This window comes from Platalea leucorodia (assembly GCF_965183815.1).
Source record: "Platalea leucorodia genome assembly, chromosome: 5".
NCBI lineage: Eukaryota > Metazoa > Chordata > Aves > Pelecaniformes > Threskiornithidae > Platalea > Platalea leucorodia.
In genome coordinates, this window is record NC_138827.1 from 63,706,651 (window position 1) to 63,727,952 (window position 21,302).

General features: G+C 40.5%; 1 protein-coding gene across 1 annotated transcript in view; it reads left to right on the forward strand.

Moving 5' to 3' along the window:
- ERBB4 (erb-b2 receptor tyrosine kinase 4) overlaps positions 1-21,302 on the forward strand; it is a gene marked incomplete at both ends in the record, with an annotated part of 639,842 nt that overhangs the window by 508,520 nt on the left and 110,020 nt on the right. The window contains 3 exons of the mRNA XM_082312566.1: positions 3,463-3,595; positions 6,278-6,400; positions 7,536-7,634. Of these exons, the coding sequence (XP_082168692.1) occupies positions 3,463-3,595; positions 6,278-6,400; positions 7,536-7,634 (355 nt within the window). The remainder of the gene's footprint in view (positions 1-3,462; positions 3,596-6,277; positions 6,401-7,535; positions 7,635-21,302) is intronic.

A 21,302-nucleotide genomic window follows, 5' to 3' on the forward strand; every position in this document is an offset into this window, starting at 1 on the left:
ATCTCTGATCCGCACCACCTTGCAGGGATCCATGTTAAACAACCTTAACAATTATGTAAAAGAAAGGTAAACAGCATGTTAATGAAATTTACTGGGGTATTAAATATAAGACACTGCAAACATGAAAATAGTAGAGAAATGATATAGGGAACTTGAAAATGTTAGCAGAATAGATAGAAAAGCAAACTCAGCCAAATGAACATAAGTAAAAATAACCCAAATGAGGTAGGTGACACCCAGAAAACTGGGCTTAGAAAATAATCTACATGTGGTTGGAAACAACACAACCTGCACTGATGATACCAGAAAGCACTGAAGGCAGTGACTTGTCATTTGGTATTGTAGCAAATAAAACACATGATTGTTGACTTTGGGGCTTAGCTCAGTAGCAGAGTGAGGAGAAGCTGTACGGTATACAATCGCATCCATTTAGGTTTGTGATGTTTGCGTCTGTCATGATTTTTATGTGAGGATAGTGGATTTATGAGTGAAGGAAGGTGAGCACTATTTGAGTTCAAAATAAAACTTTTTATGCATTACAGTTATTTGTTTAGCATTTAAATATGTTTTATTTTTTCCCCTCACGTTATGTTATTCCTCTTACACTCCCTTTTTAAGCTTGCTTAATAGTGTGTTTAGATGGTACCTCCTGAAAATTCAGATATAATATGCAATTACAGCATATTTCACATTAATGACTAAATACTTGTTTGGATGAGTTTTTGAAAATTATTTGCTTTTTTTCAGTTCACTACTAAAAATGATGAGGACTTTCTTTTAAAGCCAACGCCAGTTGACACAATGGATCAGAAAGATTCATTTTGAACACCTGTACTCTACAACAACAAAAGGGCTGCAAGGAATTTGTAACTTCATTTTATTTTCTTCACTAGTCATTATGTCTCCTTTGGAGCAGTTTCCTTATTATGGTCTATCATGTAAATATTGTTTGGACCATTTTTAGTATACACAGTACCATAAAACTCTAATTATTTATTTTGACAGCTGTTATGATAGTTATTAATATTCCCTTTAAAGCTGAGAGATCTCCGGCCTGTTTTGTCAGTCTGTGGTTTGGTGGTGTTTGTTAAAAATTATATGATTGTTCATACAGCATAAAAAAAAAAATTCCTCTGCTCAAGAACATTAGTCAGTACTAGCTCCATAGAAGTCTTTTGATGTTCGGTGTTTTTCATAATTGCCTATTAAAGAGTTTCTTGCATCAGCATCATGGAAAGGACGTGCAAATGAAGAGGAGCGTTGTTTTGGGTGGATATGCCAGGTCCTTTAATCTGAGCTCTGCACTCAAAATCGGCAGAGTAACCAATGGGATTAGAATGGGGAATGTGTCTTAAGGCCAAACTAGATGAAGGAGGAGTGTCTCTGCCTGAGGAGTAGGTGGTACTGAACTTGTATTTCCCAAACATCATAATCCATTTCACAGCCAGACAACATTCAGTTTCCTTTATTTGCAGGCTTTATGGTTTCCTTTGTAAACTCTTTGAACTATAATAAGCCTTACAGTGTTGTGTAATGTTAATGTGTTTTCCCTGAGCAAACATGATAGCGGTGCTTTAAACACGGCGCTTTAATAACTAGATGAGGGAATATGAGGCTTTGTCTCTGTTAATGTGAAGTGAGTGACGCAATAGGATTGGAGCTGGAGGATGAAATAGGAAATCGTCCCCATGTCTAGGCTATGTTTGCTGCAAGGGATTTTTCTTTGGGTTAGCTCTAGTTTGATCCTATGGACCTTAACGCCAGTTAGAGGTTGGAGCAGATTAGGTGCACTCCAGAAACATATCTTCTGGTTGGTATCTGAAATGAATCCAGGTTGTGTGCTTTGAGACCTCTCTGAACCAAACTGCAGTGACAAGGGACAGTTAGGATAGTTTAGAGATGGGCTTCAAAATGGTGCTCAGTGGTAATGTAGACACACCTTAATATACCAAACTAGGTTAGATGGCACTGCTTCCCACTGCTCAGCTTTGTGGTAGGACATAAAAAGAAGAATAAAGGGGCAGATAAATCAATTTACTATTTCTATGGGAGACTCCTTTAAATTTTCAATAGCTGTGTGGCTCATTTTTATTAATAGGCCATAATGTATCTTTCATCATCATTCAGACATAACCCAGGAAGGCTGTTAAAGCATAGCAGTGGTATTTCCACAATCTTGACAATAGTTAACGTATTTCCTGTAGTTACCAGGCAGTGGTTTTGGCACCGTTTATACTCTGCTGCTATCATGCTGTCTCTTTTTACCCATCTTTTCAGCTACTGTCCAGCCATTGTTGGAGGGATGTTAAATGCTGTGAGTGTGTTTATGCTAGTAAGTTGTTGATATTCTGTGAAAATGCCTAATTTAAGGTTTTGGTTTGGAGGCCGCTACCCACCCTTTAGAGATGGAGCGGGGAGAGAGAGAAAGAAAACTGACTCAGAGCACCTATCACTGTGACTTTTTCTTCGGAGGGAGCCTGCTTTTCTCCACTGACTGTGTAGGCGATCTCCAAATGTGGGCACCTAAGTCAAACAAAGTGACTCTCTGAGACAGTCTTTTTGTTTTGTGCTTGCGTAGTATGTACCGTGATGCCAGCCTACTATATCTTATCACTGTGGAAAAACAAATTAGTAATTGTAACTCATGCTGCTCAAGATCCTGGAAAGTTGAAAAGAGTTACAGGAGTAGTAGGGGGACAACAGGTCTTGTGCAAAAGCTGAGCCTTACTTGGCATTGTTCCAGGAGTTTTTTGGCTCCAACACACCAGTCTTTTGGTCTGGGATTTGGCTGTGCTGAAAAGCCACAGCAAAACCAGATGGGTGCAGCCATAGCCCCTGACCAAAACGTTTGTGTGTAATAGTAATGAACCAGGAGTTCCAAGAGGGTGCATGGTTCTAGTCATGAATTACATTGTTCATATATAAATATCCTCCACTTGAGGAAGGTGTATGAGTATAACGCCTCCAGATTTGTCTGTGAAACACCATGTTTGAAGTTGCCTCTCATTTCCTCCATACTCAGTTAGACACATCATATTGGTAGTTTGGGAATTTTTCATTAGTTTGTTTTCCACTAAATGCACAAGCCCGCGAGTTAATCTAGTTGGAGTCAAAGAGTAAGCATAGTTAAAGCTCTTGCAGGAAAACTGCAGATACCTGTATCCTTATTTTGCCATTGCAGATTTGCGTTTGCCATCAAAGTGCATGTTGTATCTCCTTGTCCACACGACTCCCCACATGTGCATGGCAGTTTGAAAAAAGTAGAATTGGTATATTGATTAAAAACAAGAAAAGTCATACCATATGTTAATGTGTTTCCCCCAGACTTCCCATTTGGACTGACTTAGACGTTCTGGTCATAAGACAGTTAATAAGCTTTCCAAATGATTGTGTTTTATGTACCCAACCATTCTTCGGTCTCTCACTGTACCTAAAAATAAAGTCTCTGATTCTGATTGCTAGAACCCCTCTGATTGCTGCGGGAGTTATTGGTGGCCTCTTCATCATCGTCATTGTGGGCCTGACATTCGCCGTGTATGTTCGGCGCAAAAGCATTAAAAAGAAGAGAGCATTGCGAAGATTCCTGGAGACTGAGGTGAGAGTGTGCTTCTCAGAGAATATTTGAAAAGATATGCAGTGCTGTTCTGCTTTTATATTAAAGATGTTCAGGTCTTGAATCCAGTTACCAGAGAGGTCTGTAGAAATCCTTTTGCTAACTTCTGCAGGACTGAACTAATGGAATCAGTGAAGCTGTTTCAAGATACTAGTTTTCTGTACAGTATAGATTCCTGGCTTTTCAAGACCAAAAAAGATCCACGTGATCACAAAGTCATGTTCCACCAGATTTTTGAACTCCCATCCTGCTCTCAACTGAACTTCTATCCCAGTTCATCAGTACATTTAGCAGCTCTCATGCTTAAATATTGCAGGTTTTCATCCAGTGCATGCTGAGGTCAACTTTTAAGACTGAAGTAAGTTCAGCAAGCTCTGATGCAAACTTAAGCTCGTCAGGAATGCTTAAATGCAGAGATTGTCACTTACTGTTGTCCCCAGTGCCTGTATTGCCTTTGTGGTCCAGATTTTGTCAAAGTCTGTAGTCGTGATCAGTAATAATGATGTATTTTATTAAGCCAAGATACTTCCTAGAGCTTAACCAAATGAGGATCACAGTTCTACTGGCAAAAATATGTAGTGGAGCTATAGGACAGAGTGCTGTGCCCACTCCGTCCTGCTCTTTGAAATTCCAGGCAGCGGAGGGGGCAATCTAGGAAGTATATTTAAACATAACATTAAATCTTTGCCTGTCAATCTAGGAAGTATATTTAAACATAACATTAAATCTTTGCCTGTCAGCTACAGCAAAGGTGATTACTATTATCTCCTCAGTCCTGTGCTTGACACACTTTGCAAGTGATGATATTTTTAAATTAAGGTCCCCCTTGTAAGATAATAAAGCTTGGAAATATTGTTAGCTAGTGATTGTTTGACAATGCTATTTTGTGTTCTGTTCCAACGGTCCCGCTCCCACTCGTCTCCACTGCAGAGCCTGGGAGCAAATGATACATGCATCCCCAATCTGTTTGCCTAAGTATCTTTATGCTTGGCTAGAATTTGTGTTGCTTCTTAAATACTGTTCAGTTGTATAGAAAGCTTAACAATACTCAGTGCCTTTAGATACATAAATCTTGCCATTGTATCAGCCCCTACTTAAGCGTAAATGATTTTAAGCAGGTAGTTTTCAGTGGATTTGAGAAGTATTGACTTTGAAGTCCAGCTCTCATTCTCCCTTTGGTCAGATAGAAGCTTTGGCTGACAGCAGTTCCTGAGGGACCAAGGTCTCCTACTGAACATGTGGGGCAGCTGTTGTCTTGGCTTAGATACTGCAGATACAGCATCCCGAGATAAACACACAAGCGACTGTAGCTTCAGCTAAAGTCTCTATTTTTAGCTGGAGGCTGTAACAGACCTATTCTTTCTGTAGATCATTCTCAGTAACTCTACAAGCATTTTTTTTTTTAGATACTCACAACACTTCTCCCTGCCATACCTGTGCTGGTGGACTGTGGCACAGAAGCTGTTTTCACCCTTCACAAACTGAAAATACAGAAGTGTACCGCCAGTCTGTCCACTTTTCTTTTTTACAGTAAACCTTCTTTCTTTCACCACATGAGTACTGGACATCTAAAGTGGGAAGGAGGAAAGAGAAATAACTCTAAAAAAAGTACAGCTCACAAATTATTTCTGTGATAGCCTGGCTTGTTGCTGTTTGGTTTTGTTATGGTTTTTTACTCCAATAATTTCCAGATACTGGTACTTTTTACCTGAACCAAAGTAGTCTGGTCAACTAATTAAGTAGTTCATGATGCTCAAAGAGCCATAGAAGTAGTTATCAAACTGCAGAGCATTGTGCATTTAGCCTTGTAAACAGACAACTTTGAAATACTGCAGTGCTTTCAAACCAATCTGAGTAGGAGTAGCCCTGAATTATTTTCCTCATCCTGTAAAGGAACAGACTATTTTTCATTGTTTAGAGTATTGTCCTTTTCATGTATTTTAAATTTATTTTTAAAGAAGCATTGTTTTTTCTGGCAGAGACGGTACAATGTTGAGATCTGAGAGCATTTTTAACCGAGTGTGCCATTGTGGCTCATTTACAAAGTTTCTTGGGACATCTTGAGCAAATTATTTAACTGTGCCTTTTTTGCAGTAAATTGATGGTTGTTGTAAATTAGCGGTCTGCTATAAGATGTTTTCTCCTTAAAGCTGTCCTCCTGTGTGGTATAACGGAAGTTCAGAAAAATAATCCATTCCCCAAAACAGAATAAGAACGTGATGAGCCATTAAGTCAGGGCCATTAAAAAGAAATATGGCCAACTTAAAAGGCACTAAAATGGGCAAAAATAGAATGTGGTGCACTGATAATAAATGCTGTATTTCTGTCATGTAGAAAATATTTATACTGCCTCCATTAGCAAAAGTCCTTGGGTGTGTTATTGTGACACCGATTCAATTTCTAGTTCATAATTCCATCATGCAGCTCCTGGTGGAAATTAGTACATGTTGAGTGAGGATTTTCTTTATTAGATCTCTTGGTTTCTTAGCATTGCTCGTCTGCTTTTGAAGGCGAGAAATCCCTCCACGAGTTGGCAGGTCAGTGGTCAATAGACCCTACCACTGTCTTATTCCAGTATTTAGTTGGATTGGTTGTTTCCAGTATAAACTTCTGATGGGTCTTCACATTTTCAAATATTTAAGACTGTTAGATTTTCCTTCATAGCTTGTGGAACCCTTGACTCCAAGCGGCACAGCACCCAACCAAGCACAGCTTCGTATCCTGAAGGAAACTGAGCTGAAAAGAGTCAAGGTTCTTGGCTCTGGAGCCTTTGGAACTGTATACAAGGTAAGAGTCTTCAATACGGAGCAGTGAGTTCCCTCATTTAACTTTTAAACAGTGAAGTTTGCATTGCAGCAAAGCATCCCATACCGTGGATGGGTTCATGAGCCCTACATGTCTGGGAAGCTCATAGGCTAGTGGAATTGTGTGGGAAGCGCACATCTTCAGGCTCAAACGTTAACTTCAGTTTTAATCAGACATGCAGATATTATTTCTTGGTGAGGAAAGGGGTGTCAGCCACCAGCATCCTTGCACGCAAGAGGACTACACAAGCTGGGCTGTCTTGATGTTAAAACGCGGTATCAAAGTTTGTCATTCTGTTCTTACATAATGGCTTTACAGTATACGTTGAAAAGGTAGATGAGAAACTTTGTCTCTCATTTTGCAAGTGTCACATGGGTCTTGTAATAGTAATCATACCTTGTAAAACAATATTGTCATTAGCTAAACCATAATACTTTTTGTTTCTTCCATCTAAATAGAAAAAGATGAATTATGTCAATGCACCCTTTAATGACCATGATGTAAGAGCAGAACCCAGAAGGGAAAAAATATTTCAGTTAAAGGTTTTTTTTAAGATCTGTTGGTCATGTCCAAATCTCAGAGGCATGAAGTAGGGCTTAATGAGCAAATCAAACCAATCATGCAACCCTTTGGGAGCAGTGCAAACCTCCCAAATCAAGACGGTTGATCAGAGCAGTAGAGGACTACATCTGTCTTCAAACTGGGGAGGAAATGGAGGAAGTACAGACCAGGTCACTACAGCTACAAGGTCGTGGGAATAAATTTTTGAATAATCAGTTTGAATATACTTCAGACAAACTGATAGAGATGGGTACCATGAGGTTGCCAAGAATACAGCGATAGTCAAGAAGGATGGAAGAGTAGCCCAAAAGACACACAGTTTGTGAATTTTAAATTTAAAGTTTACTTTTTAGCCATCTCAGCTCTTAATTCTCAGATATCCATTAAGAAGTAGTTTTGTGGAATTTTTATTATTTTATAACTTTGTGTATTCTCAGTTCTGAGCTTTGTAACTGAACTGCATAATGTGACAAAATGCATCAAAAAGAATTGTAACTCTCAATGAAGTTTCTATGATTGTTGTCTTATGTCACTTTAATTTTTTTAATCTTTCTAGGGCATTTGGGTCCCCGAGGGAGAAACTGTAAAGATTCCTGTGGCCATTAAGATCCTTAATGAGACCACTGGTCCAAAAGCCAATGTGGAGTTTATGGATGTAAGTAAGAGATGATCAGTGTCTCTGAGTCTCGGGAGGGGGGCGTCTTTCTGTAGTCCACTGAGATTGTAAAGAGGAATTTCTGCCAGTTTTCTTTCCTTATATTTAAATAGTAGAAGAAGGCTTGTACACAACACTGATACTGTGCTGATGTTCAGCGAGTGCTACAGTATGTCCCTAGAAAAATTCGGCTGCTGAGATTTTGTGTGTAGGCCATTTCCCTCCTTCCCTTAGTCTTTGACAAGCTGTCTCAGTGTTAATGCATATCTGTAGCATTCTCTATTGCAGCAATGTTCAAACAAACAAACAAAACCAACCAACCAAAAAAAAAAATCAAACAAGGTTACACCTCAGCTGCGAGTAGGTCAGTACTGCTTCTCTGAAGCTGTAGAGCTAGGCAGATCTGTATAAGGTAATGCTCTGCCGTTTAGTTTATTGCATGTAGATCATTACATTCCAGCACCATAAGTACCTGCGCTAGCAGGGTAATGTCAGTGCCATGGTAATGAAGGGCTGGGGTTTTCACTGTGCAAATACCATGGACCCTAGGATGCCTGGAGTTTTCTTATAAATGGTCTTCCCATCAGTGGAAGGCTGAAACTCTTATGTCCCATGTGGCAGATATTTTATCTTTCCATGGCAGAGAAGCTAGAGACAAGAGAAAGAAGGAGTTGCAGGGGAGCATCTTACCATATATGCAAGTCTCCACTGGTGCAGAACTCGCAGGAACAGAAATTTAACCTGCTCTCTTCTACTTCAGTGTTCCAGAGAACTAAGCACTGAGAGTCTGGGAGCTGGCAGCAGCAGCAAAGCATAACAGGGAGGGGAAAGAAAATTCAAGTCCACTGGATTTTAAAAGCCCTTTTGCTTTATTAATCTGAAATACTGTTAATAAGAGGTCAAGATCATAATTTTCATTAATGTTCTATGTTCACAGAGACTATGCACTCAGCTTTTAGCTCCGTGTCAAGATCAAGCCTCATTGACACTGTGAATGTGTATGTCCTATTCAGTGACAATTTTTTGACAAGTCATAGAAATTTGCACTTTTTTGTAAATCCCTCTTGTGAACTTGAAAATGACATAGGACTTTTAAGCCTTAAAGATCTGTTCAGTGTATAGGCTTAATTTGGTTAGCATTAATGAGACTGTAAACCACAAGGAGAATGTACTCCCATTATATAGTCTATTCTTCCATGAAATGAATAGAAAAGTACAGTTATGGATTTAGCTGTTTCAGGCAAATTATCACATGTGAGTTCTTAGGCAATTGAAGGAAGGCTGTATAGATGAAGGGATTTCCTGTGCTTTTTACAGAGCACTGCACATTTATGTTGATGACATTCAATAATCATTGGGCAAAAATAAAAAAAAAAAAGGGCCATTTTGGCCCTGTTCAAAAGGAATGAATTGCACTAAAGGGATAAAGAGTATTAGATGTTTGCTTAATGGACAAAATAACGGTCAAGAGTATTGTTAATAGTAGAGCTCCAGAAAGAGGAGAGCTGCTTTTCAGCACCCTTTGGAAGTGAACGTGCAGGGAGTGCAAGGCCGCTGAATGCGACCTGCGTTCCATGTCTGATGCCGGCGGTCAGTGATGTAGATTCCAGCCTTAAGATGAGGGAATTGTTATCACTGTATGAAAGTCAGTGGAACTGAGCAACTTGCACCAGCCGATGATCTGACCCTTTATCTGATAGAGAAATAATAGTACTATCTCCTTCTTTGATATTGATTAACCTTGAAGCACTCTATAAAGAAAACATAAGGTCCTTGTTAAAAGACAAAGTTACTTGTCTGAGGTTTCATAGCTCAGCTTGATCAGCTGACTTAATTCACTGGACCACATTTCCCTCCAGTGTATGCATCGTAACGTCTGATAAATGGCTCCGAAATTATGAAGGTTTTTTGGAAACTCTAGAGATTTTAACTCTGTAAGGTACAGCCACATTAGGAAAGGCTTCTCTTTAAAATAACAGTTTCTCGTGAGTCTCTGACCCAGTGGTAACAAGGTGAGAGAAAAGCGAAGGTTATTTTTAGTCCTAGAGGTTAATAATAACCTAGAGGTTATTTTTAATCATAATAAAAAAGAATTGGACTTCATCGTTAGTTGATACAGGTGACAGTAAGGAGAAATAAGATGTTTTGTATCAATGCTGCATTTGATATATGTGCAGTGGTCTGTAACGTCATTTGCTGGACTGCATTGATGAAGAAGATTTAATTTCATTCTTTTGAAATAATTGCTCATGCAATCATACAGATGTTCCTGCCATCCTCACCTCCTAACCCAGTCATTTATTTCCTGAAATAAGCCACATTTTTAAAGAGAATGACCTAGGCATTGTTTATGGTTTTAATGTGACTGCTCTTCTTTGTCCCAAAAAGGACAGAGTTTTAAACTTTTTAAAATTTTAAGCTATTGTGAGGAGATAACTTAAATATCTTTCATTGAAGAGTAAGCGAAAAATGTATGTTACTCATTCTCACTCCAAGCCTTTGGTCAGTATAACTATCCTGATAAAATTTGATAGTGTTTACTGGTGTTATTTTATGAGGAAAATTTAAGTGTACATATGAAAGCAAAATGCATCAGTTGTGATTTCAGTAAAAAGAGTATTATGAATACTTGTTGGTTAAAAGCAGTTGTATCAGATTTTTTAAAGGTATATAGATGGCTAAGTGCCATTACGAACATAGTAGAGGTTAACTCTTCCTTAAATAACTGTCCTACCTGTTGGTTATGAATGGGAAGAGGAGGTTAGTGGGAAGAAGGTGTCATTATATGAGTCACACCCTTGACTTTCATTTTTTTGTACTTGTCAAGTACAGGTGTGCTTTTGTCAGCACTTACTTCTTACTCGATTGTGTACGTCCTTGTACTTGCAAGTAAAACTTAGCATTCCTTTTAGAGAGGCTCTGGAAAATGTAAAGCCTCTTGTAAACAGCGAATTGTGTACAGAGAGAGTACTTGGGACACTTCAGCGTCTACGGAAATAGATGGTGTAGATGTTAGTGGCATTGTCCATAGGCTCTAGTTAAAACTTCTAATGTTGACAGAATGTAAGTCTAAAACTGCTCTGTGAGCTCCTGAAATTCTGCTAAATGTTATGCTAAAAGAGTAAAGAACAACAATTTGGCTACTGGGCTGTCATTTCAGCACCTTGAACACCCACTAATGGATCTGTAATGACTATAATGATATAATGTATGATGGTTAGCACCTGCTATGGCCAAACACCTCCTACCCTTCTCCCATCAGGGGATGATGAATTGGCCATCATCAAAAAGTACATCCCCTATTTAGAATGTTTCTAAGTTGCAGCAGAGTCTGTTTTCTGGGCTTTCTCCACACATTCCCAGCTAGCTCTTTTTCTTTTACTCTGCTCCCTGCTTTCTTACATAGTTTTTATCACTGCAGTAGTCTGTTACGACAGTGCAAGCTGAAGTCTACTAAGTAACCCATACCGCCTTCTCCAGGGCAGCAGCAGAATGTGCATGTAGGCTTCTATGGATTTGTTTTCACCCTGCAGAGGTTGTTGCTACTGTTTTGTAAAACGTAGGTTTACCTTTTTTCCACGTATTTCTGAATATGTATTATCTCTGGAATAATTTCACAGTCTAAAGAGTTTTCCCCTCAGGTGTTGAAACAGTTAGGTGCTTAAGTTGTGGGGCTTAGTTTCTCCTCCCTGCTTGGCTGGTTACACTTCATCGTCCCCAGAAGGGCGCTGGAATTTGAATTCAGAGTGCAGACATTCTTGCTACTGGACTGCCTGCAAGCGTGTCTGCGAGGGGAGTCACCAGCGGACGCAGGGGTTATCAGGAAGGAAGGATATCCTGCTCCTCACCCGAAGGCTGGTAGCAGAATATATGAGGGTCCAGAGTTTTAGGGAGGGAAGAGAGGCTTGTTGTGAGGAAAAAAGGCAAATACGCAGCTAAGAGGCTACTTGATAGTAGAACAGGGACTTATAATTTCACTTGTGAAAACTATTTCCCCTCCTCAACCTCAAATTATTTGGCTGTTATGATTGTCTGATAAGTCAAGTAGCCATTGCCTGATCAGATGGTTTAACATCAAACCAGATGCTCGGCTGATAATGTAATACATTCCAAAGTCATGCTGCAGTTGGAAAGCATAGCAAACCATCTCTGATGCTAAAAAAAATACCTTTAAAGTAACATGTCATGGGGAAACAGACAATTGGTGAGGGCCTTTCCTCTCTAGCCCTCTAAGCTTGGTGTTTCCCGGAAGTAATCCTGTGAGCTGTGATTCTGTCCAGGGTTTTGATCCACTTACAAGTTTAATCTATCCTCTCTGAATTCAAATGCTCCATTATCTGTTAGAAAATAATTAGAGGCTGCAAGCACAAGTCTGCATACACAGAGTTCCTTGGGAGTCCCTGAGCTCATTGAGATGAAGACAGTTTGACTGATGATGGTCAGCTGATATTGGGCCAGAAGCTAATAATAGAAGGCAGTGCTGCTTAGCTAGGTGAGAAAGTTAACTTGGGAAAAATTAAACTGAAAGGTTTGGGATTTATGGTTGGAAATAAATTTCCCATTCTCATTTGTTTCCTGGTAAGAGAGCTTCAGAGGCAGTTGGTTTCTTTTATGGTTTTATAATTAAGATCTAGGGGGCTTCTTGACTTCGCCTGGACTTAACTGTAGTTCCCTGCTGTCTCTAGGAGCAGCGTTCAGCGTGCAGGAGAGCATTTGTCAAGCGAAGTGTAAAGGTAATAAGTGACAATGACCTCCACCAGGCATGCAGCAAACAAATTAAAGCTGCGTATAGGGGGCTGATACCCACATCTTTTATTTATGTCTGGCCTAATTAACTAAATTAATAAAGCAGTCAGTTGTCTTGTACTGCAAAAAGAAAGAGAAACAGCTTTTCCTAAATTGTAAGCCTGTCTTTATTATAAGACAAGTCCTCAAGACGTATCAAACTTACCTTTGATTCAGAGGTTTCAAGAGGAGAAAAATCATGTAGCTGACTAGCAAAAGAGAATTTTATCTCCTGTTCAGCTGAATACCTGCAGAGATCTGGATAGGTATAGATGCTTTCTTTGTTTCTTCAGCTATGTCTGTATGCCATTGTGGAAAGTACACCAGCGATATAGCTAGCTAGTCAGGTGGGCAAGGTGAGAGAAGACTTACCTTTTCTTGATTTCCACCATTGGCATTAGACATAGGAAGGTTCTAAGCTGAAGCTTTTGGGTTCCCTTCCTGGCCCACGGTGGCTTTCATAGAGCCCTTGGGGCTCGCTATGAACACACTCTGTGATGTACAGTTTCTCAGTTGACACAGATGCATTTACACTGAAGTCTCCTTGTAAGATCCTGCCTTATACAACTATGTAGGTGACTAGAGAAATATTTTTGTCTGTCCCTCAAATTATTTTTAATTCCTTGTATACAACTCATGCTACCTAGCCAAGTGTTTGACCCAGGTCTTCAACGGCTCATGTAGGTGCTTCTGAAAGTCTGAAAAGACATTACTACTAACTAGTTGGATAGTATATCCAGGCACCTCCCAGTCATTCCACTGACTGCATGGCTGCTTGGGAAATACAACCAAATTAATCTTGAACCTCAGTTTAAAGGGCAGCTTTAGGATCAAATGAAATCCTTTATGGCAGCAGTGAGACATTTTTCCTTATCCTTGTCTGCTGTCATTTATGTAAACATCTTCCTTTCCAACTGGCAGGCGGGGTCTCTGTAAGAATAGCTGATAATGAACAGCAGTGTTGCTGCACTGCCTGGCAGTGTGCTTCAGCTGCGATTCAAACAGGTTTTCACTCCATCATGTTAAGTTGCTGGGGGGGCAAGGGGTGACCTAACTCACCTGATTGTAGACTCCTTTTTCTGCAGTCTCCCCTTTTCCTCCCACTGATGCACACTGTAAGCGTAGCCACTTTGGGGGGAACTGTTTGCCTGTCAGTTCCAGGCACAGAAGCTCGCTGTGATTGCAATTACAATTTCCAACTTGTCCAGAGGTGCCAGAAATCAAGCTGTCCTTGAGAACTCTGCATACCATGCACAAGCCCCAAGAGTGATCAGCCTCTACAGAAGCTGGAAATCTGATCACTACTGAAGGTTAACTGCTTTTAGTCATCTGAAGATTAACTGTTATAAGGCCACATTTCTGTTATTTCCATCTTAAGTAATAATTTTCTCTTTAAATGTCTACTTACTCCAGTAATTTTTCCTTCCATAGTATGTGAGGGTAAGATGTGTGTGTATGTGCAGGGGGGTGTTAATTTTCCATATGCAAGAGCATGTGGCTATACGGGGAAGGTATATACAGAGAAAGGATGAAGTACAAGCACAGACAGACAAGCCAGACCGTTTGGAAACACTTCTGTTGGCATAACATTCTAACTGGAAAATACAGTAAGGGAAAGAGAGTTTGCCTGCTGCTGGTGATGGGGGAAATCTGAGCCCTGTTGAAATCAACGGGAGCTGTGGACTTGCCAGTGAATTCAGCAGGGCCCGGACTTCACCTCTGGAGTTGTCCTTCCAAGAAGTCTGCTACGGGTTTAAGGGAGAATCACATGCTTTAGTGAGTGACTGATGTTACTAGTTACTCCTAAATGAGTTAGGAAGTATATTCAGAAACTTCTTGTTGATGGCAATGGCAGAACTCCGTATTTAAAATTTGTGTTGCATTATGATTTGGACACCCTGCATAATGTTGGGTAAATCTGTGAGTGGGGAGAAGATCAGGAAGGAGTGTTAGTTTATTCATTGGGAAACATAACTGTGGATTAATTGAAACTATTAAAAATTCTAATCAAATTCAAGAAGTAGTTTTAGCTGTGAACAGTGTATGTGTGAAGGAAACATTTTGAACTGATGTCTTGTATTATGATTTCTTTGTAAAGGTATGAGGTACACCAATAACATGGTTGATACTTGTTGCTTTGGAGCATATGTTTGAGCTTGGTTACTGAAACATGGAGTCAGTTATTTGCTTAGCTGTGTATGTTATTGTTACGAAGGTCAGGATCCCATAGTTGCCACTGTTTTATCAGGACACAGTAGGAGAGAGCTTTTTTGAAAAAGTGTTTAGAAATTGAACAGGCAAAGGATGGGAATATTAAAAAAAATTAAAAAGGCAGAGAAGTGGTGCTATGGGTATGAAAAGTGGTACACAATAGTTTAATTAGGAGACTTAATAAGAAGCTCTTGGGATTTGTATTTCCTTGATGAGTTTTCTGTTGCTTACAGTACCGTAAGGCTCTAGTTCTTGACATTGCGCTGTATGTTGCCACCCTTTACTATATGTTAGATCTGGACCCGAGCCAGAATGCTCTCCTCCAGCTTCATATTTTCCCAGGACTTACGTACTTTGTATCTGGATGTGGGCTTTTAGGAGAGCAATCTTACGCACTTCAGTAAAAATTTCTGCTGGATACTGTAAGGCCATGAATTTTGAGGACTTATCTCCCAACGTGATAGTGCCTGCAGGTGCTAGTCTTTTCATCTGCATAACCAGTGGATGGTGTGATTTAAGGCACAGGGGAAGATGTTACCTGTGTAGGAACAGATCTTGCTGGAGTGGCAGGCTATAGCTGATAGGCTTGTAATTACACACATGAGAAGCAGCCTTCTTTAAACAGCAGCAAAGTGACTGGGAACACTGGAATTCTTTGCAGAGCCTTTCTGACATTCGGATGCAAAGCGCAGAAGTAAAACTGACAAAACGTGGTAAAATGGAAGATAAGATTATTGAATAGTGCTTGATACGTCCTGAGAAGAAGCTGACACAGGTATTCAGTTTTAAAGCAGACTTTGGCACTGAGAACTGGGCAACTAGTGCTGACTTACCATGAAAAGAAACTGAAAGCCTGTATTTAAGAAACTTGCTATTGCTTTGCATTTTTTCTTTGTGCCTCCAGCTCACATTAGCAATATAAAATAGGCACACGTTAATGTTTAAGTTCCTAAAGGGCAATGTGTATGCCAGAATGTTGCCACGCTGATAAAAAATGCAGGTTTTTATGGGACCTCTGTTAATAAAAAAGAGGTACTGTTTCCACAGGCTTAACTGTAATGCATCCCAAACAAGCCATCACTAGTTTGAGGTTAACGGTGAATCTAATGAGGTTTGAGGGAAAGACTGAAGAAGAAATGTCTTGATATTTAAGTCAGAGGAGCTGGCTGTAAAACTGTATGTATATGCTGGCTAATCGTTTTTGAAGTACACTTGTCTGTGATTTAGTTCAGTGCCAGATGGGTAGGCTATTCCATATCAGATTTTTCATGAAAGCAGGCTGACGGGGCTGTGTGTGAGCTCCAGCACGTGCTGCAACTCACAGATCAGCAACAATGCAGAAAGTAAGCAAGGGCAAAGGGCCCTGGAGGATCAATGCATTATGCTTGTCACTTGTTTTTATACTGCCAAAGTGCCAAGTCAACTTCAAGTGAAGGGAGAACAAGTTTTTTTGTGTTGTTTTGAGGAAAAAAAAATCCAAGCCTGTTTTATACATACAAATACTTACACTGTGTCCATTTTTAATAGAAATTTAACAGAAGCACAGGCTTATAGGAGCTGAAATTGAAGTATCACTGTCAAAATACATTTTATCTTCAAGTCTTCTAAGAGACTGTAGTTTGGAATGCTTCTCCCTTAGTGCTTTGTTGCAGATAACCCTTCAAAAATTAAGTGTATTCCATGCCTCGGTGCTGATCCAGACACCTCTGATACATCAGCAACTGTCACAGACTTATAAAAATTATATAATTAACATCTGTTTGTATTAATATTCTACATATTATTTACAAGTGATAGTCAACTGTCCCTATCGCTGCTTGTCACATAGCTGTAATGGAAGAAATAAGGCAGGGAAATCTGGTACATGACTGGCTTGCTGATAATCTTTGTAATATTCTGCCAATACCTTTTCGACTTCAGTGCAGTAACTGGGACAAACAGAGATGGAGTCGACGCCACAATGTTGCTGGCAGTCCACGCAGCAGTTATTGCTGGTTTGAAATGCTTGGTTCTTCAACACTGAAAGCGTAGTTCCAAAAATAAACAAGATTTTGCAGAGCAAGATTTTCCATGTTAACTTTGGTGTTGCTTCTCATTGTAATATATGGCATCTTTTGGGCCTATTAAGATTAGAAAGCCTTTGTGCTGTGAAAACGAAGTGAGCTTGTCCCTGCCCTGAAAGGCTTTCAATCAAGGTAGACACAACAGATAAAGGGTAGAAGAATGATTATTATTATACCCATTTATAGATGGGACTCTGTTAATTGCAACACAGATCTCATAACCTCTGAGCAAAGTATTTATTTTTTTATTAATTTTTATTTTTAATTATGTTCTGGTTTTAAATTGGCTTGGAACATTTACTTAGAAAAGCAGATGCTATACGAGCTTTGTTTTCAGACAAAGCTGTTTTATCTAATTACTGACTGAGAATGTGTCTAAAATGTTCTTTTCAAACATCTCTTGTTATCAGTCAGTGCTTGCCCCCAAGTCAGGTATTTTAAGGAGGCTGGATGACTCTTGATTTAAGGCAAATTGTGTATTAGCAACAGAAGAGAGAGAATGGGTATTCTTACCTCTTAGTTACTTATGAGGTGATTGCAATTGTATCCTGAAGGTTTCTGCTTTACATAGAATATCGGGTTTTTAATTGCATAGACAAAATATGCATTGTACAAAGTACAATTAAATAGGTTTGAGATGGACCAGGGCCCGTTTTTATCTTAATGCTTTGCATGACAAATGATATAAAAACGTTTAAGAAAATAGAGTTATGTAGATTTTTGAGCTATGTTGACAAATTGCAGCTGTGTTGCGTTTGCTCAATACTAGATTCAAAGGCATTCATTGATCGACTTACTTAGGTAAATCCTGTGATATGGAGCAGTATCAAAGCAAAGGTAGGAAATGGCTAAAGTACAGTCAAATAACAGTTTATCTGATGGAAATGCAAGACTTAAATAAAGCAGGGCCATGTGGAACAGGGAGTAGCTACAGGCAGTTCCCCAGGCTTCAATTTACTGAGTCTATTTGGAAATGTTCTCCAGTGTTGAGAGGATGCTTATGCTGGCTAGGCAGTGCCCTTTGGTGGAGTTCAGTGGGATGATTTGTATATGCATATAAAAGCAGAATTTAGCTCTTTATCTGCTTTCTGAAGCCAAGCAAATTGTTGGTTTTTTTTTAAATGAAGTATTGTTGGTTTAGGTCGGTGGCTAGAGTTGCTTGCTAAAAATACAAGTCCTCTGAGAAGTTATTTTAGTAATGAAAGTGTTTTGAGGAGGTTTCGAAAGAAATGGTGTTTGAAATGGGGAAAGAAAGTGAGTTTCCTTGGTGAAATGTTTTCTTGGCAAAATAATGAAAAAATATTTCTTGGTAAAATATATTAACTTGTTGGAACTAAAAGGAAGAGTTTCTGTTGAAGTTTTTCAGTGGGAGAGAAATTCCAGTGAATTCCTCAGCTAGAAGATGTTTTAAAAATATGTTAGTGATTGAAATACCTGTTTTGTCATTTTCAGAATGAACTCTGGTAGATTTCTGTTTTCAAGTCATTGGTTGTTTCAAAAGTCAGACTGTGTTTATTAGACAGGAATGTTGTCAGATCCAAATTGGAATATTAAACATTTTTCCTGCTTGAAGTTGTGGACAGCAGGGAGGAGTGGGAGGACTGGGGAATTTTTTTCTTTAGCTGAGTAAAGGATGGGAAACATCTTCCAGTGCTAGGTCTTTTCTGAGGATCTGAATGCTGTGTCCTGTCTGATTTTAAGCAGAGCAGGGAGATGCTTCTGGTCCCTCTGCGACTAATCTATCAGGTGAGAGCACAATTTACGTTCTTGACAGTGCTGTCATTCAGATGAGAACATAGATCCGAGTGAAACTCTAGACTACTAAAGGTTATTGATGTCGATGTTTATGTGACAGCTTGGCAAGCTCTCAAAGTGTCCTAGAGCTCCAGAAAGTATCTTAAACCATGTTGTGTCACCATATAAAAGTTTCTAGCTCAACTAAAACTTGCAGATCAGCCCTCTGGTCTGCAGTTGAGCTGGTGCTGAAAAAGTGAGTGGCACTCAGTGCTCCACCTGGACATAAAAAGTGTCATAAGGAGAGAGCATTTTCTTATCATGTAATATCCTTAGGTAGCCCAGTCCTGAAAGATGCATTAATGTACAGAGCTGTCTGTCTCACTCCCCTGCCTGTATAAACAAGACAAATTCCAGGTCACTTTCAAATTCATATTGGCCTGCCCATAGCTGGTGACTGATACCTGTTTTCTCCTTTTCTACATAGTCACAGCACAATCTAAACATGCCGTCTTTATCTACTTCCAAAACCTCCTCTCAGGAAACACTCCTGTAAGGCTTTCGGTGATGTGCAACAGCTTGCTGTGGCTTTGGCATTTCACTGGCACAGAAGTCTGCTGAGGATGACCAAAGAACTGGCAACTTGGTGTCGTTTTGGGATTCACGGTGCACCTCTCGGAGGCACAGCATATTCTTTGATCCCAGTAAGATGTCATATCATGGTAGGGTAGGTCTCTAAAAACAACTTTTTAAAATTGAAAATGCAAATGCATACAACAAGGAATAGATAGGATGGATTAATTATATGTAACTCTACTTCTGTTTTATAAAAGTCATCCCAAATAGGTAATGTGTGTTGGTTAGAGAGAGTGATGGTGTAACAGCTATGGATACTTTTTCCTGCTTTTTATTAAATGCCAACCACTTCACTACTGAGCTTTGCAGTAAGATGCAAAATAGGTGCTAGCTGTCAAAACTCTCTGCAGCGCAGATGGGGTTACTGCTTTATAATCAGGGTGCAAATTGACTGTGGTTCAGATCTGAAAGCAAGCTCGCTCTTTGTATGGCACATCCATAGAGCTGCTGTGAATACGTCCCTAGCACTAACTTTGGCACACAGATAGTGCCATTGGGTTCCAGGTTTTTTAATTGTGCTTCCTTTGCCTGAAGTTTCCCTGGCAGTGTCACTTAGAGCCTTTTTCACTTTCTTTCCTAGACAGCTGCAAGGTATGGCTGGCTGTTGAAAAGCAGATTTACCCCAGTCAGCCTTGTTGCAGTTTGCTGTAGGAAATGCTAGGAAAAGAGTTTTGAGTTTTGACTTGTAGAGTCCTTTTAGTTGAATAGTCCATTGGAAATTCTTCATCTGTGATACCATGCCATCATACTAGCATAGTTAAGTGTTCTTGGGATTGTGGTAATTCACAAAAAAGGATGAAAGTATAACATAACTTATTATTTTTTATAAAATCGCCCATCTACAAGAAGGGTCAGAAGGAGGATCCAGGGAACTACAGGCCTGTCAGCCTGACCTCAGTGCCAGGGAAGGTCATGGAGCAGATCATCCTGAGTGCCATTACGTGGCATGTGCGGGACAGCCGGGGGATCAGGCTCAGCCAGCATGGGTTTATGAAAGGCAGGTCCTGCTTCACTAACCTGGTCTCCTTCTATGACAAGGTGACCCGCTTAGTGGATGAGGGGAAGGCTGTGGATGTTGTTTACTTGGACTTTAGTAAAGACTTTGACACTGTCTCTCACAGCTGGGTTAAAAACTGGCTGGACGGCCGAGCCCAGAGAGTGGCGGTGAATGGAGTCAAATCCAGTTGGCGGCCGGTCACGAGTGGTGTTCCCCAGGGCTCAGTGTTGGAGCCAGTCCTGTTCAATATCTTCATTGATGATCTGGATGAGGGGATCGAGTGCATCCTCAGTAAGTTTGCAGACGACACCAAGTTGGGTGGAAGCGTTGATCTGCTGGAGGGTAGGAAGACTCCACAGAGGGATCTGGGCAGGCTGGATCGTTGGGGTGGGGCCAACTGTATGAGGTTCAACAAGGCTCAGTGCCGGGTCCTGCACTTGGGTCACAACAACCCCATGCAACGCTACAGGCTGGGGGAGGAGTGGCTGGAGAGCTGCCTGGCAGAAAAGGACCTGGGGGTGTTGGCTGACAGCCGCCTAAATATGAGCCAGCAGTGTGCCCAGGTGGCCAAGAGGGCCAATGGCATCCTGGCTTTTGTCAGCAATAGTGTGGCCAGCAGGACCAGGGAGGTGATAGTGCCCCTGTACTCGGCACTGGTGAGGCTGCACCTCGAGTACTGTGTTCAGTTTTGGGCCCCTCACTACAAGAAGGACATCAAGGTGCTGGAGTGTGTCCAAAGAAGGGGAACAAAGTTGGTGAAGGGTCTGGAGCACAAGTCTTATGAGGAGGAGCTGATGGAGCTGGGGTTGTTTAGTCTGGAGAAGAGGAGGGTGAGGGGAGACCTTATTGCCCTCTACAACTGCCTGAAAGGAGGTTGTAGCGAGGTGGGGGTCGGTCTCTTCTCCCAAGTAACAAGCGATAGGACGAGAGGAAACGGCCTCAAGTTGCGCCAGGGGAGGTTTAGGTTGGATATTAGGAAAAACTTCTTCACTGAAAGGGTGGTCAGGCACTGGAACGGGCTGCCCAGGGAAGTGGTTGAGTCTCCATCCCTGGAGGTATTTAAGGGAAGGGTAGATGTGGCGCTTGAGGACATGGTTTAGTGGTGGACTTGGCAATGCTAGGTTAACAGTTGGACTTGATGATCTTAAGGATCTTTTCCAACCTTAACAATTCTATGATTTTGCCCTGTTCATACCACTCTCAAATTACAGACTACTTATAGGCATTCCCTCCTGCAGTACT